This window comes from Anolis carolinensis, chromosome 3 (assembly GCF_035594765.1).
Source record: "Anolis carolinensis isolate JA03-04 chromosome 3, rAnoCar3.1.pri, whole genome shotgun sequence".
Classification (NCBI taxonomy): domain Eukaryota; kingdom Metazoa; phylum Chordata; class Lepidosauria; order Squamata; family Dactyloidae; genus Anolis; species Anolis carolinensis.
The window spans coordinates 18,055,464-18,073,117 of NC_085843.1; the positions used below are offsets into that span (position 1 = coordinate 18,055,464).

General features: G+C 39.9%; 1 protein-coding gene and 1 long non-coding RNA gene across 11 annotated transcripts in view; one reads left to right on the plus strand and one right to left on the minus strand.

The window, feature by feature from the left end:
* fat3 (FAT atypical cadherin 3) overlaps positions 1–17,654 on the plus strand; it is a 572,050-nt gene that overhangs the window by 532,264 nt on the left and 22,132 nt on the right. For all 10 annotated transcript variants that reach the window (XM_062974535.1, XM_062974536.1, XM_062974528.1 and 7 more), the window contains 3 exons: positions 1,355–1,489; positions 4,339–4,496; positions 12,535–13,003. In XM_062974535.1, the coding sequence (XP_062830605.1) occupies positions 1,355–1,489; positions 4,339–4,496; positions 12,535–13,003 (762 nt within the window). The remainder of the gene's footprint in view (positions 1–1,354; positions 1,490–4,338; positions 4,497–12,534; positions 13,004–17,654) is intronic.
* LOC134297333 (uncharacterized) lies at positions 12,457–13,318 on the minus strand. Its single transcript, XR_010004034.1, has 2 exons — positions 13,017–13,318; positions 12,457–12,783 (listed from the first exon to the last, which is right to left on the minus strand). It is a non-coding gene; the product is annotated as an uncharacterized LOC134297333 (long non-coding RNA).

The following is a 17,654-nucleotide window of genomic DNA, read 5'->3' on the forward strand; positions in this document are numbered from 1 at the left end:
GGTCCGCGGCCTCACTGTTACAACACCGTTGCAACGCCCCATGGACCACACCCCCTTCCTCGTGCCCATGCACCCATGACAAGGAGATGAGAGAGAGCCATTAAGGACAGTTTCTTGGGCCTCGTGCTCCACTTTTTGTATTTTTTTTCAACCTCAGCCCCCTCTCCTTTTTTTTCACACAAGCATTAACAAAAACCACAGATAATGGCACAGCCCAATCAAAATAATTTTTTTCTTGGTGTCTTCATTTTTAGGCCTGTTCCTGGTGTTATTTGGGGTGTTGATTCAGAAAATTGCATTAGATAGACCACATCAGCTCTAGATTATTAAATAAGTTTTTCTGTTGATGAACAGATTACGACTACTAGACGTTATATGTTGTGTATCAGAAACTAGAGTTGATGTGGTCTATCCAATGCAGTTTTCTGAATCACCACCCCAAATAACCAAACCATATCTAAAGTTGACCAAAAACTGATTCATAATCCTTTTAGTACTAATGTTGGAGAGTGGTCTCTTGTCTAAAAAAGGTTGTGAACCACTGCACTAGAGAATCTAGGGATTCCTAAAGAAGCACCTCGCTAGGAATTTATTGGTTCTCCAGTGCAATTCTGTGGTCAACGTCCAGTAGAAGTTGATTTTCTATCGGACATTGGGGGACCTAGAGCAGGGATGTCCAAACTTTTTAAGCCGAAAGCCAGTTCATGATCCCTCAGCCTATTGGGAGGCAGACTATGGTTTGGAGGGGCATGAACGCACTCCTATGCACACTACATATGCCTTATTTGTAGTGCAAACATAAAAAGAAAGAACAATATATAAAACAAAGAACAATTTTAACCAATGTAAGCCTACCAGTCTTTTAAGCTACTCTAAGACTGTCATTCAAATGCAGTGAGTTAATGTTTGCCCAATTAAAATTTTCTTTGCAGGACTTTTTTTTTTTTTACTAATTGGTTTTTGAGATTAGACATGTAGATACCCTGCTGGAAAGAGAGCCTTTTTCAAGACTTTAGAACTAACTTGTTAAAAGTAACCCTGTTATTTAAAATAAAAGGACCAATGTCTTTATATCTTGCATTAAAACAACAGTGTCATATCTTTTAGTTGTTGTGTGCCTTTGTTTCTGACCTATATCTATCCTAAGGCAAAGCTATCACAGGTGTAAATCAATACTAAAATTTTCATTTTTGTTATCAACCAAACCTGTATTTTTGAACTTATTTTAGGGAGCCAAGGACAGTCATATTGAAGACCTACACTTCAGAATTTGCTACTACCTTACTGCTTGTAAGAAGCTTTTACTATATGAAACAGATAACATGGAAATACTTTTATTCCATATGTACCACAGGAGGATTGTGTCCAGGATCGAGTGATCCATGCACAGATAAGCCCTGTCCAGGAGATATGCAGTGTGTGGGCTACGAAATCAACCGGAGGCCTTTCATCTGCCAGTGCCCTCCTGGAAAGCTTGGAGAATGCTCAGGTACAAGTTTACTCTGTCACCCTGAGTGTTTCATTAAGAAACCATTTCCCACAGTTATAGCTCCATAATTTCATGTTAACCATCATATCAACATCCTATGGAATCCTGGGATTTTCAGTATAGGAAGAATTCTCTGATTAAGCATTCACAGCCAAAGAGCTCTAGTGTCCCGTCAAACAGGATTCCATAAGATTCAGTAGTGATTAAAAGAATACTAGAAATCATTTCAAAAACTGTTTAAAACATGTTTTTCAAGTGCCAAGAACCCCCTGATGAGAAGAACAATGGATTGACAAGAATCTGTGCAGTTTGAGATTTCTGTACAAAATTCACATGTCTTCATTTTTTACAGAAACCAGTATTTCCTATGCAGGAAACAACATTTTTGATATTTCTGTGCAGAAATATTTCCTATGTAGGAAAAGCTTCTTGCTTTACAGAAAAACCTGTAACTAGAAACTTAACTGCACATGTATTATTTGTATAGAACACAGAAAATTCTATGCAGGAAACAGCATTTTCTCTACAGAAAAGTATATTTCTATACTAAATAAGCATGTACACAGAATAAATCCATATATTGCAAACTGGACTTTGGAAACTGTGTGGTTTTCAACGGCTTTCTTATAGTTAGAAGGAAATTGCTAAAATTAGTCATTGTTTCCTTTGGAATCCAGAGATTTGAGTTTTGGTGAGGTGTCAACATTTGTTGCCAAAGAAAGCTCAAGACCATATAAAACTATAGCTCCCATGATTCCATAGCATTGAGCCAAGGCAATTAAAGTACTGTCAAACTCCATTAATTTAAAACTGTACATGTATGCTTGAGGAAGAATTATATCCTAGAATCTATGAAGGGTAGTTAAAGTAGAATAATACTGCTATAAGTGTGCAGATTGAAATGTTGCCTAGTTATTGTACTAGGGCTTTTTGATCCCTAGAATCATAGAGTTGGAAGAGACCTGATGGGCCATCCAGTCCAACCCCCTGCCAAGAAGCAGGAAAATCGGATTCAAACCACCCCCAACAGATGGCCATCCAGCCTCTGCTTAAAAGCTTCCAAAGAAGGAGTCTCCACCACACTCCCTTCGGGACAGAGAGTTCCACTGCTGAACAACTCTCACAGTTAGGAAGCTCTTCCTAATGTTCAGGTGGAATCTCTTTTCCTGTAGTTTGAAGCCATTGTTCCGTGTCCTAGTCTCCAGGGCATTGGAAAATAAGCTTGCTCCCTCCTCCCTAAGACTTCTCCTCACATAATTATACATGGCCATCATGTCTTCTCTCAGCCTTCTCTTCTGCAGGCTAAACATGCCCAGCTCTTTAATCCAGTCCTCAGAGAGCTTGTTCTCCAGACCCTGTTAGCTTCTATATTTTTTTTCTTAAGTCTCTTAAGCCTAAGGGGAGGCTTGAGATGAATAGGGGACTTTAAATGACCCTTGATATTTATGAAAATTCTTTTCTGGCTTTTTCTGTTAGGTCAAAAAAAGAAAGTACAGGAACTGTGTACTTGCTACATTTGTACCCCACTTTTTCCAAGCTAAAGTTTGTGTGCACACAAATCTCTTCTTCCCTCACAACCATGTGTGGTAGGTCAGACTGAGAGTAAGGGATAAGACTAAAGACACCCAGTGTGTTTCATTTCTCTGTGAGGAGTAGAACCTGGATCTCCCAAGCCGCCATTACTTTCACCACAGTCCTGCAGTGGAAACCGAATTACTTTGCCTGAGAAGGATAATGACCTTGTAAAACCAGTATCTCCAAGATTTCATAGCATTGAATCATGGCAGTTAAAGTGGTCTCAGACTGCATTACAGTAATTCTACAGTGTAGATTTACCCTGCATTAGTTATTTATGTCAGACAGTAAAAAGACAATAGAGATTATTATTATTATTATTATTATTATTATTATTATTATTATTATTTGTTTTTTCTCATTTGGAATTTTTATTATAATTAGTGTGTTATTGTCATTTTATACTTTTGATATTAAGTGAAGTAGTTGTGGCATTTAATGTTCGTCGTTTATATGTATGTTAACTGCCCTGAGTCCCTCTGGGGAGAGAAGGTGGTCTAGAAATAAATTATTATTATTATCCAGCTTTGTGTCTCCACAAAGGAGAGTCAAATAGCTTCAGATTTGGGTCCTAAAGTATGGATCTCCTGAATCTCTGCATTGCATTGTTTTATTTTTAGCATTTCAGAAAGTAAAAGCTTGAAAACCCTCCACAAAATCCATATTTGGTGTATTTGCAGTCCTGTGGTATCTGCCCTCTTGTCATTGGATATTTAGATTGTATTATGCTCATGCTTTTGGTTAATTCACTGCTGGAAATTTGGTGACTGAAGGAAAACGTCGGTTGTGAGGGGAAGCAGAATTTTTTGGAGGGGGGGGGATGCTTTTGTTTAGGACACCTTCCTAAAACTATACCCCGTCACTGTATTATATTTGAATTGGTGGTCCACAAATTGTATAGGCCTGGTCTCCTGTATGCAAAAGTGATAACTAATGCATAATAATTTTGTTGTTATCTGTTTAGCTTGCTACAAGTAGTTCAATCTCATTTTATGCATAATAGTAATTCCTATCAAGAAACAACATTTCCCCACTTATTAGTGAATTAATCTCCCTTAACGTAAGGTGCATGTACAACCGAGACAGGGTTTTAATCTGCCGAAGATGAGCTTGGTTTTTTTTTTAAAAAAAGATTCTGCCTTATCAGCCTTGTTAACCATGCATCTTCCTTAATTAACTTTTTTTTTCTTGGCAAGCAGTAGGATAATCTCCTGTCTTTTATTTCACAATGGAAAAATAAAAGCCTATGTCTGTTCTCCAAATGGTTATTTCAGGACACACTTCCCTTAGCTTTGCTGGGAATAGTTACATCAAATACCGGGTTTCTGAAAATAGCAAGAAGGAGGAATTCAAGCTGGCTCTGCGTCTGCGGACTCTGCAAAGCAATGGGATTATAATGTACACCAGAGCAAATCCCTGTATAATTCTGAAGGTAATTAAAATAAGTTATCTTTTCCCGCAGTTATTTTTCTTGATTATATGCTTCCCTCTCTTTGGGCTCTTACTGTCGGGAATGCTGTTCCCATTTTAGCTGTGGATGCAAAAACTTCAGCATTCTCGGGTTTTTGAGGGTAATGAGGAAAGAACCGCAACTTCAGCAACAACGATGAAACTCTTATTGTTCCTGCTCACTATATTTTTTGTTGAAACAAGTTCACAGGGTTATAATGTGCTGTACCAAGACTGGGCAACTTATTCCGTACTGCACAGACAATACCAACAGAAAGCTGCTATAGATGACAGTTAATCTGCTGGATAGGTAAAGGTAAAGGTTTTCCCCTGATATTAAGTCTGGTCGTGTCCGACCGGGGGTTGGTGCTCATCTCCATTTCTAAGCCAAAGAGCCGGTATTGTCCATAGATGCCTCCAAGGTCATGTGGCCAGCATGACTGCATGGAGTGCCGTTACCTTCCTGCCGGAGCGGTACCTATTGATCTACTCACATTTGCATGTTTTCGAATTGCTAGGTTGGCAGAAGCTGGGGCTAATAGGGGGAGCTTACTCCGCTCTCCGGATTCAAACCACTAACCTTTCGGTCAGCAAGTTCAGCAGCTCAGCGGTTTAACCAGTTGGATATAATTTAGTAAATCTTCTTTGGCTGGAATTCAGTATTGCTAATACTGATTGATAATTCAGATTTACGGATTCATAGCTGCTCTGTATTATTAAATGAGGCTCCTAAAACAGGTTCTAGTATTACAAATCCGTCTTACTTAACAATGGAGTATACCTCACTATCCCCTGTTGTTATTGCACAAAGCCTTTCTGAAAGATTTTCTACAGCTGTTGGGACATATATCTTTCCAGCACATCCATATCATGCCTGCCCCTGTTTGTGTATACTCTCCTCTCCTTTCCCCATGAGAATTGCACAACTCCAAGAAAGCACAATCTCATGAGACTGGGCTTTCACAGTGTGAGAGATTGACAATTGCACACTTCTGTATTTTTATGTCCCAACAAACACTTAAAATATTAATTAAAAAATTACAAAGCACTTCCTTATTTTCTCTATTCTGCAAGGGGGAACTGTAAATTTCAATTTGAAACTTTATTTAGTGTTATACAACCATGTGTAAGTGGAAAGTTTTGTAAGGAAAGAAAATGTTAAGTTGAAATGGGAAATCCATCTCAGTGACTTGGTTCAGTTATGAAGCTGTGCAGTTAGTAAAATAAATTTTTTAAGGAAGTGAACAGGGAGAAAGAGGGAAGTAATAGCTTTGCCACCAGAAGTTTTCCCTGTCTGCCACCAGAATGGCAGCAGATAGAGAACAGGGAACTGCAGAGGACAAAAGGAACACCCACAACACACCCACAATAGACATCACTGACCATGAAGTCGCTGAGAAGCGACTTGAGGCTAAAAAGATTTTGAAGACTCGTTAAATGTGTGTTCAGCAGACCAAAATGTTTTCTGAAATGCCTGCTTCACCACAAGCTGCAGAATTGTTTGCAATAAGTTTAGAACAGGGGTCCTCAAACTTTTTAAGTGGAAGGCGGATTCATGTCCCTCAGATTGTTGAGGGGCAGAATTATCGTTTGAAAAAAAAACCCGAACAAATTCCTATGCTCACTGCACATGTCTTATTGTAGTGCAAAAAAAAAAAAAAACCCAGCAACAATTACTTATTTATTTATTTACTACATTTATACCTCACTCTCACCCCGAAGGGGACTCAGAGCAGCTTACAAGTTGTATGTGCATACAATATATTATATTATTAGCATAGCACAATATTAGCATTATATATTACTATATTATACTATACCATTATACCGTATTATTATTAGTAATATTACATTTAATATATAAAGTCTAAAACTGAGGGCAGGGGCCAGGTAAATGGCCTTGGAGGGCCGCATCCGCCCCCCTGGCCTTAGTTTGGGGACCCCTGGTTTAGAACAATATCATATAAGGGTATGTTTTTTCATTCATGGCTAAGGAAAAGTTAAAAGTCCATGCGATAACATTTTCAGAGCCAGATCAGGTGTTGTTTCCTATGACATTTGCAAACACCTCTTCCATGAGTGAGTGAAGCTGAAACAGGACCTCTAATGTAATTCCTTGCTTCCAGTGAGAGTGGATAGAAATGTCATCCTCCTTGCTCCCTGATGGTCGGCTGAACAGACCTCCTTTGCCCAATCCAGCTGCTGCCTCTTAAATCACTTCATCTGAATGAATTAACTCACTGCCTGGCAGTATTGTTCTTGGTCTTTGCTTTTTCACTTTTCATCTGCTTCATTTTCAGGACAGATGGTAACATTTTAACACAAGTTAAAACTAAAACTAAAAGGCACCAGATTAAGAAATGCCACCTAGTGAAAGAAATCTTGGACAACTCATGTCTGCTGGAAGCTTGCCCGCTATTAACGGTCCTGGCTGTATCTTCTCTGTAAGAGATTTAGACCAGACTCAGACATTCTTCAGGAGACGTGATACAGTCCCACCTGGCGGATCACTAATTCACAAGCTCCATGGTGTCAAGATATTTCCTGCATATGGTTTAGTTCAGTTCAGTTTGTTTTAATCATAGGCCCTTTAAAAAAGCAACATTCAATAAAAAGCAAAGCCAAAACAATAACAGCAGCACAAAGTCCTCTTGATACCAGCTCGATGGCTCCAGGCATTTTCCTCCTGACTCAGTTCTGGTAGGAAGGCCAGGAAGAGAGAAATGTGCCTGGAGCAACGTACTGAGAGTGGAATTTGCAACACCCCTCAATCCATTTACTCTGTGAAACCTCTGCCCCTTTGTTTTAATGCTCAGGGCTGAAACTGGTTGTAATGGCAGCAATTCTGTTCACTTAAACATATTAAACTATCCTCGTCTCAGAAAAAGGAAGTTGGGACTGATATTAATTGCAGTGTGAATATTAGGCAGCCAGAAGCTCTATTGTATGATGAGACACTGGGAGGTGGGGAGTAGGGGCCAGTAACTTCCTGTGAGCCCCCCAGTATTACATCACTCAAACACATACATGCACATCAGCTCAGATATCTCTTCTTTTCCTCTGTATTCCTGCTGAAAATGGCAGCTGAAAGTAAAGTTGCATCATTCCCTGTCAATCATTTTGAGAAGCACTACAGGGAGAAATTGAGATATTTTAGAGAAATGTGTGACGGTGTGTGTGAGATGGGGGTACTTTCATGATTTTTCACACATATGGAGAGAGGGCTCCTATACAATTTTCAGACACAAAAATCCTGGATTACTGTATGGGTTTCAGGCTAAAATTGTGCAAAACTACAGGCATCCTCAAATGTCGGTCCTCCTGCTGTTTTGGCCTCCAACTCCCAGAAACCCTAGCCAGCATGTTCAATGGTCAGTAATTCTAGGAGTTGGGGGCCCAATCAGCTGGAGGGCCACAGTTTGAGGATGCCTACCCTAAAACAATTGTCTTTCTTAAAAAAAAGTAGGGTGATGAATTTTTGGGACTAGTTGGAAGCTTCAGGGAACACAAACGTATGGGCCAATTGTTACATGCAGCCCACAGGCCCCTTACTGCTCACCCTTGGCCTACTATCAATGGGATGATGAATCCTTGCCAGATATTTCACCTAGACTTTTAAAAAGATGAAATTGCGCGGTTAAGTTTTAGGTTTTTGAAATTAGAGAGAAAGTTGTAGCATGGTAATTATACTTCATGGGGGGGAGGGGGCTGAATAAGAATTTGAGACTTTCTGGGTCTCTCTGATTTCAGATTTCTTACATCAGAGGCTGCTGGTGGCTCCTTTGCCAATGTGGTGTTTCAGTCCAAACATTAAAGTTGCTATCCAGAATGGTTCAATAGCTTGGATAGCTCTTTATAGCCTAGAATGGATTGACTGCCCCACTGACATAGAAACTACCTGTCACTCCTGCTTGGAAAGGATACATCCTCCAATATATGGCCAGTGATGTCTAGGTGGCAGGCATGAGTTGAAATATCACCAAAGACATAGCTATGTTCACCTGGAATATCAGGGATATTGTAGCACCTTTGAGACAGACAGAAGGAAATTGTACTGCAACCTTTTGTAGGCTTAGTCTTCTTCCTAAGATACTTAGAGTGGTCTAGTATCTAGGAATGGGCTTTTATGGACAGATTGTTTGAATGGCCTTTGTTTTGCATTTCTCTGGCTATTCATACAATCGGCCACAAAAGCTCATTCTTTGATACTAAGCCACTCTAAGCACCTGAGGAAGTAGACTAAATCTGTAAATAGTTATGCCACAATTTATTTCTCTCAGTTGGTCTCAAAGGTGCGACAATATCCCTTTGCATATTAAAATATCACTCATATTAGAATACCTTGCCATTGGTGGGTACTTGGTAATGTATATCTGGCCTCATGAAATAAAATTCAGTACACGCCAGAAAGGAAGGAGTTATATGGTAAGGTAGTCATATGTTAAGCTACTTCCATTGCCTAAACAGCAAGAAACCTTGGCTGCCATCCCAACTATGTCAAGAACTGTAGCAAAGTAATATTGTAATTAAATCTTCCATTTTGCTCTGATGAATCCGGAATGTAATCCCACTAACTAAATATTCCCCTAGATGCATCCATCTAGGGTGGGCATCATTTTATATTCATGGACTGTGACCACAGATGGGCTTTGCAAGTCTAGGGAGGTCCCAAAAGAACCATTTGATAGTTTTATTGCCAGAGTTGATATGCAGATATGGATAACTTCCAAGCACCTTAGCTAGGCTAATATTCAAAAATAATATATGATGCCCATTCATCTCATTTTGCTCATTTGCAAAAGCAATCACAGCATACCAATTTGTATCACCCTATAGAGCTTCTATCCTGCCCCCCTGCCTAGAAAGCTTAATGAGATTTTATGTGGATGCACCTTTATGCTCATGTATCATTGAGCTATTGATTTTTTGCATCTTGTTTTATTTTTGTTGCGTGTGTCACTCCTGAACGTCTAGCTTTCTCTAACCTTCTGCCCCTCCTCTGAAATTTCACAACACCTGATTGATAGAAGCATACTTCCTCTCATATTTGAGAGAAGACATTGGTGACCGTAGCCTAGCTGCCTAGATTTCTCCTAATCCTTTAAAATTGGTCCAGTTGGCAGTTATGGTAGCTAATTCAGTGTTGTATGAATTCCCTCATTCAGTTAACCTCACACTATGTATAACTTATGCAGGTTCAGCTTCCCTTATCTGAAATCGAAAACCTGAAGAAGTCTGAAGCTTTTGCCATCGGGCTCCTATTTCCACCTTCAGTGCAGTGCTCCTACTCATTCATTCATAAGGCAGCTGGTGGATTTCATGGATATCTCCTATAGAATATTAGTACTATGGGGGTTTTTTCCCACTCTTTCAGGCTCTCTGTTTTTGTCCAGCTTGACATCTCATACACAACACAACTAGCAAATGAACAAGACACAAGGTTGAAGAAAGGTGTGCGGTTGGAGAGAGATGCAAGGATGTGTGAAATAGCAGGAGGAAATGTGAATTTGTGTTGAGTGCTATACTTGGATTCCTATTATTTATTTATTTATTTATTTATTTTCAAAGCTTAAAACATATAAAATATTTGAATCCATTCATCCAGGAACCTTGCGCATAATCCTTAGTTCAGACCGTGTCGAACCGTAAGCTTCTTCGTTAAATGCTTGTGCACATAACCATGTCTTTAGTTCCTTCCTAAAGCCCAAAAGAGATGGAGCTTGCCGGATGTCACTAGGGAGGGTGTTCCACAGCCAAGGAGCCACCACTGAGAAGGCCCTGTGTTTCGTCCCCACCAGCCGGGCTTAGGAGGCAGGTGGGACGGAGAGCAGGGCCTCCCCAGACCATCTTAAGGTTCTCAGATTGTCTGAGATCCTAGTCTCTTCCCAGCTTGCATCTGGTTCATTTCTACTTTTGCTGCATATGAGACACAAGGCTGGAGAGAGACTGAGGTTCTGTGAAATGTTGGGAACCCAAGCATAGCGCTCTACACAAATCCACACCTCTCACTATTTTAAATGTAGTGCTCAGCACAAATCCTGCCTCTTCACATCTAGTTCTCTTCTCAATCTTGCAAATACAGTACACACCACGCCACTTCTATCTACCCCCCCCCCCCCATGTCAAAATCTGAAACACTGCTGGTGCCAGTAATTTCAGATTAGGAAGATTCAGCCTGTATACATTCATTTCCTCATTTTGTCTATCCCTAGTTAATAATTAATGTAGCTATTCCATTTTCAGAATACTTCATCTTGCTGTTGTCCTCTAGCATAGCAATATTACAGTCCATTCAAGTTGTGCTGTGCAATGCAGTGTTGTAGGCTATGGAATATAATAGGGAATCAAAGAAGAAAATATGTGAAGCTTCCAACTGTAAGATTTTACAAGGATTCCTTTATTTGGTTAAGTATAAAGAGACAAAAAGAGAGAATAAAGGCCATTAAGACTAAAAAGAAGACAAGATGACATGAAAGAGTATAATTCCCATTTTAACAATACAGTCTACCATGATATTTCAGCAATATATATGGCAGAAAACATACATTTGTAAATGTATCTTCGACATTTCATTTAAGCAGACTGAAATGTGTATTATGGGTGCAGTGATGTGTATATGATGCAGCATTCAAGGCAAAATAGATTTTCTAGAAGCTGCGTGGGTAGAATGTGCAGGAGAAGAAATTGTGCAGAAATAAATAAATCCCGTCCACAGAAACAGCTTCTACTATATTTCACAATTTTACTCCTTTCAGTATTGCATTTGTACTAAGTCAGTACAAAATCCCATTCCCCAAATTTGGCAAATCCATTTTAAAGATGCATTTATTATTCCTCCTCTGTGTTTGGATCTGTATATAATGTCTTGAAAGCTTTAGAAGTGGATGTGAGGTTCTTTTTAAAAAACTTAAAAGAAATTCTTCTTCACTCTAATAATTTTACCACACTTCCTATAGTAGCATGATAATTTGAAGACCTCTTCTGGACATGGCTACACATGCAAAACCCTCTCATGCTAGAAAGAACGCAGAGTCCTTTCCCTCCATCTCTTTAATGTGTGTTGCTCAACCTAGCTTGGTCCAAACTTTTTCAGGACTTTTTGCCTGGACTTAAAAGGAACTATCCAAGATGCTGAACTTGACATCCATAATAGATTCAATGCCATGGATGATTAAAACCCAGAGGTGATACACTATCCCACTAATATGGAGACCATTGCTTTCCCCGACCCCTTTGAGACCCATGCTTAGTCTAGTAGATAGCACTGAGCTAGACAGACCACTGTCTAACTTAATAAACATCAATTATGTATGTTCACCTGTAAAACAGAGAAATCCAACCAAGGAGATGTAGGAATCCAGAAGAGAGGCAGAAGTAGGATGAGAGGAATCACAGGAGAAACTAACTAGGGCACAGAAAGAACCATAGAAACAAAAGGTTCTTCTACTTGGGTATTGTCAATTATGAGCCCTCCAAGATAGTTTGCTAGCCCTGTGTTCTGCTGTTAATGCAACAGACATGTCTAAAACTATTTAGCTTCTGCAATAAATCAAAATCAAGTATAGCAGGGTGGTTAAATGACTATGAGAAGAAGAGGAAGCTGAGTAAGATACCAAGACCAAGACAGAACGCAGTAGGTTTACTTTTTTTATAGAGGGGCAAACAAAAGGTCAGTGACTAATGGAGAAGAGTAAGGACTATGAAGCCTTCATAGGCCTAGGGAGTACACAGGTCTTATTATGGAAGCAATCTGTTGCAAATAAAAGGTCACAGAACACAAATCCATGGGTAGCTAGTGCTGTCTTAAAGGGTATATGAGAAGATATCTCATACAACCTGCTGCAAAAAGTTAATGCTGTGCAGTCATTCCATTTGGACATGATAAACTCACCTTAAATGTGACTATTATAACTAGTAACCAAACACATAATTCATCCATATACTTGCCGTATTATATGACACATTTACTGCATATACTAGAACAAATACAAAAGTCTCCTATGTTTGCTTTCCTTTTGCAGATTGTGGATGGCAAACTGTGGTTCCAGTTGGACTGTGGCATCGGCCCAGGCATTCTGGGAATTTCTGGCAGGGCTGTGAACGATGGGAGCTGGCATTCCGTCTTCCTTGAGCTGAATCGGAACTTCACCAGCCTGTCCCTTGATGATAGTTATGTAGAACGACGCAAAGCTCCCCTGTATTTCCAGACGCTGAGCACGGATAGCTCTGTGTACTTTGGAGCGCAGGTGCAGGTGGATAATGTCCGAAGCCTGACAGACAAGAGGACCACACAAGTCATGAGTGGGTTTCAGGGGTGCTTGGATTCTGTTATCCTGAATAACAATGAATTGCCACTCCAGAACAAGCGCAGTAGCTTTGCTGAAGTAGTGGGCCTGACCGAACTGAAGCTTGGCTGCGTGCTGTATCCCGATGCCTGCGAGAGGAGCCCCTGCCAGAATGGAGGAACTTGTACCAGTGTGCCATCTGGTGGTGAATATCTTACCTTTAATTTTCTATTGTGGGAAGGGAAGATCTTGCTTTTACATTCAGTGTCTCATGCCAGTAGTAGGTTAAAAACATGGTCTTTTGGCGTATCTACAGAACTGCCAACAGAATATTCTGTTCCCATTAGAACTTCTGCTGTGTTCTGTTCCTTATAACCAATAGCATCATAGAGCCAGCTCACCTTTATGACAACCACAGTGGAATCATTTTCGAAGTATGCTGGGTCACTGCTGATCTGGTGATTGATCAGTAGCATTATAGGGCCAACTTACATTTGAGATAGTTTGAAGACCAGCTTATATTGAGAACAGTATTGTCATTGTAGTATTCCAAGTGAAGCATGAACTCACAAACAGATTATGAGTTCATTACTTACCTGAAGCACCCAAAAAGTTAGGATCTATGTAACAAGAATCACTGTGAAATCACCATTAGAATATGGTGGGGGAGAGATACCTGAGCTTAATATTATAATAGTTTGCTTACTCATGACTGAAGAGGTTGAGAGCATATTTTCCACAACCTGTATCCTGGTAGCTAAGCAAATACATACAGGAGAGAATGTTTCTGGAACATGGCCATACAACCTGATAGGAAACAGGTGAAATGCTTGCAGAATGCAATGTTTGATGGCCAGTCAACATTACACAAAGTCTAGTGTCAAATGTCAAATTAGACACATTTGATCGTTTTCATGTTCCTCACCATGTGCAATGTTCCCACTGCTGTCCTCTTCAAATTAAATGTTATGAGCCAGAGGAAATTAAATGGGAATCAGTTTTAGGAATTTGAGAGCCAGGAAGGATCAGAGAAACTTCACAAAAAGAACCGTTTGGCCTTTGGTTCATTTTCTCGACAGTATATTTCTCAAAGGCAAGTTCTGCATATATCCACTTCAAACAACTTTTAATGTATAGATTGGCAGCCTTGTATCACTATCACCTTTCTCAGCTCTTGCTATTATGTTCATCCTCTTTTACCAGGCATCCTTTATTATTCATCTTTGTAGTTCTACCCCGTTTGGTTCGTAGCATATCTTAGCACCTGAACATACCTACTGTTTTCTAGTTGTCTTGGTTTTTCATGGGAAGTATACTGTAGAACACATCATCTGATCTGAAGGTAATCCCCGGAGAGCCAAATGGAAAAGCTTTAATACCTTAAATAAGTCAAAATAGTAGTAGAGTATGATATGCACAATCAGGACATATGTCAAGGCTAACTTGTATATTTAAGAGTTAGTAATCTATAAATGTCAGTGAAGAAGAAAAAAGAAGATATAGAGAAGCAGGATAATGTTTCAAAGGATGTAATAGCTCTTGAGAAAATTGCTAAATAAGATTATTTATGTCTCTGGGGAGTAAGAATAAAACAAATGCCTAGTTTTAACTTGGACAGCATATTGTAAATGAGGTCAAGCATCCCCCCGCATGAGTAAACTAAATAAATAAAATAAGGGAACAGGCTCATCTTCTTTTTGATTTCATTGGAGGTTATTTGCACAATTGCTCAGCAAAAAAAAAAACATGATGCACAAATTGAAAGCTTTCTGCCAAATCTCTTTAGGACAATTTCCCCTTTCCTTCCACCCTTGACGGGGGTTGCATATTTCACTTTTCCATTGGCTGCCAGGAGGAACGAACCGTGTACATTTGCTTCCAAATGATGGCCCATTTTATTATGAAAGGAATACAAGCAGCTCGTGTCTCAATGGCTTGGCGCTCCGTTTTCTGCTCCAAAGCTACTTAGGCCTCCATGCATTGCAACCACTATTGGATTGCAAACGCCCAGAGGGGATATTTCAGCATGCCTGCTCTCTCATTTTCTCGTTAGGAAATCTATTTGCTTGGGGTTTTTTTTCACTGTCTCAGCAGTATATGTAAATAAAGAATTGTTATGGTGCCATAACTCTAAAGCAATGGGCCCTAACTATACATCACCCGATCTATAAAGCAATCTGCTCTGACATTGTCATGACCATACTTCGCTTCTCTTCCATTTTTCCCTCTTTCCCAAGGCAAAATAATTTGTTTGCCCAAGTGATTGTACATAAAACAGAATATATAATTAAATTGGATTGAGCAGAAGGCCTTATACCATGTACAGATGCCTTCTGATGCGAATGTGTATGGCAGAGTATTTGCTGGAAGAGATGCCATCTGTAATCATAACAAAATGATGGCTTAAAGGCCTTTTCGCACATTGTCCAGCAATACACAAACCTGCACTTGCCACTGGGAGCACAACCCCAGAAACTGCAGCTGGGATGGACAAAGTAGCTTATTTCTCGGCTGTGTGTCACATGTGTCTTTGTTCACCCGTATATCCAATTTTGGCATGAATCTTAGAAGACTACTTTAAGAACCCACAGGAAACATGGCATTGAAGCACAGTTTACGAAAGCAGTGTTTCCTCTTCAGATTCGTTGTTATGTGCCTTCAAGTCAACTCTGATTTATAGCAACCTCTTAGCCTGAGAAAGTGTAACTTGCCCAAGGCCACCCAGTGGGTTTCCACAGCTGAGTTGTGATTCACAACTTTGTCCCCTGGAGTACTAATTCAGCAGTCAAATTACAATATCATGCTGACTTTTTTCAAATACAGTATAATCCCCATATCCATAGGTAATATATTTGTGAACTTAACGTATAAATAGGAAACCATGGGTAATAGTGAACCAATCCTATTGAAATTAACTAATTCCTCTGTAGGAATTTGCTAAGTTCTCCAGTGCAATGCTGTGGTAGCTTCCAGCAGAAGCATACCAGAGAATTGCCTAGAGGACCTAGAAAATGTATAGAGGTGGCATGTTTGCCAGATGTGGATATATAAAACCACAGGTACAATTCCTGCAGAGATGTGGATTGTACTATTGTGATTTCTTAATATATTTGCCTTTCTCATATTATGTATTGCAAAACGTTAATGAAGTGCTAAAGCCACTAGCTAGAGTCCTGGACACAGAGAATGGTCACATTGTAACCAAATTTCCAAAGGTCAAATATTATAATCATCCCCAGTTTTAAAAGAATTTAGTGGCATGGGGGGGGGGGGGGACATTTTCCAAACAAATAATTTGAGAAACATGCACTTTGATATAAAGAAGACATTTGGAAAACTTCTAGAAGCATTATTCTTTTTAAAACAAGACATGTGTTTCCTACATGATTTCAGTGTTTGACTGGAAATGGGTCGAAATGATGATGCAAAAAGGTTTCTAGTGGGCAGGGAAGCATCAGTACAGGCTGCAAAAGTCCCATCTCTCCCCGAACCATAGTTGTTCACCCATCAGTTTGATCAAAATAGTTGGATTTTGGTTATGGAATTTGAATGGTTTCAATCTCACTTCCCCACTTAGCTGGCTTAAATAATGTTTTTCAGTAGCAAAAATTTATAGGAACTATTTTTTTAATATCTGAAAAAGATACTGGTAGAACAATTGCAAGTCCTATATCAGATCTTTTCACAGGTTATCAAATATCATATTTCATAACTTCACAGTCGTTTCTGCATAATATTCACATCCCTTTTTGAAGAGCCCTTTTTGGTATTTTTAGTTTCCTCGCATAATAGTCACACCCTTAGTTTATGGGTGTGACTTTTATGCAAAGAGGGCAAGAGTGCTGGCAGGTGACACTTTATCCAACCGCACGCCTGTCCCTTTGAAGCTCTGGGATGTACCTCGGCTGCCAGCTGATGAATGAAAAATAACAGTGAAAACCTAAACTTTCAGTGTTATCTAGCTGTAAAAAAAAGATGGTCTTCTTTATAAATATCACTCAGTCTTTTATGGCCCCTCGGCCTCTGCAGAGTCTTTGGCGTATTAACAAATGGTTGAATTCCACCTCTCTCTATATAGGGAGACCCAATCAAAGAGAGACCCATTCAGCTAGTTTTCTTCCTTCAGCTGTGGAGTAGAGGGGCTGGTGGACGGGCACACAAACATCTCTTCCCTCCGAGCTGTGGAAGCAGCCTCCTTAGCTCGGGAGGGAGAGGCTGATGGCCAGGTGAACTCACCCTGCCTTTGCTTTCCAAACTCTGGAGGCTTCGTAGCTTGAAAAAGGCAGCTGGTGAACTTGCCCACCAGCTGCCTCTCCCCTCTGCAGCTACCCTTTGGGGGTGCAGCCATGTGGGAGAGTCAGGCTTCACTTGCTCATGTGCCTGCACCCCTGGCTGGCTGCAAACTGTTTTCACTGCATAATAGTTGCACTCACCTTTTAAAGGGGGAAAAGGGGGTGAAAAGGTGCAACTATTATTTTATTTATTTTATTTATTTACAGCATTTATATTCCGCCCTTCTCACCCTGAAGGGGACTCAGGGCGGATCACATTACACATATAGGCAAACATTCAATGCCTTTTAACATAGAACAAAGACAAACAAACATAGGCTCCGAGCGGGCCTCGAACTCATGACCTCCTGGTCAGAGTGATTCATTGCAGTTAATTGCAGCTGGCTTGCTCTCCCGCCTGCGCCACAGCCCGGGCCTTTTATGCAATGAAATCTGGTATATCCCTGAATGTTTGGCTGAATCTTTTTTTAAAATGACATCTGAATTTCCAATCAGTCTTCATTTACACGCAAAAAAGGAATTGTCTTCTATAATTCCCATCATTTTGAAATTCAGCATGACATT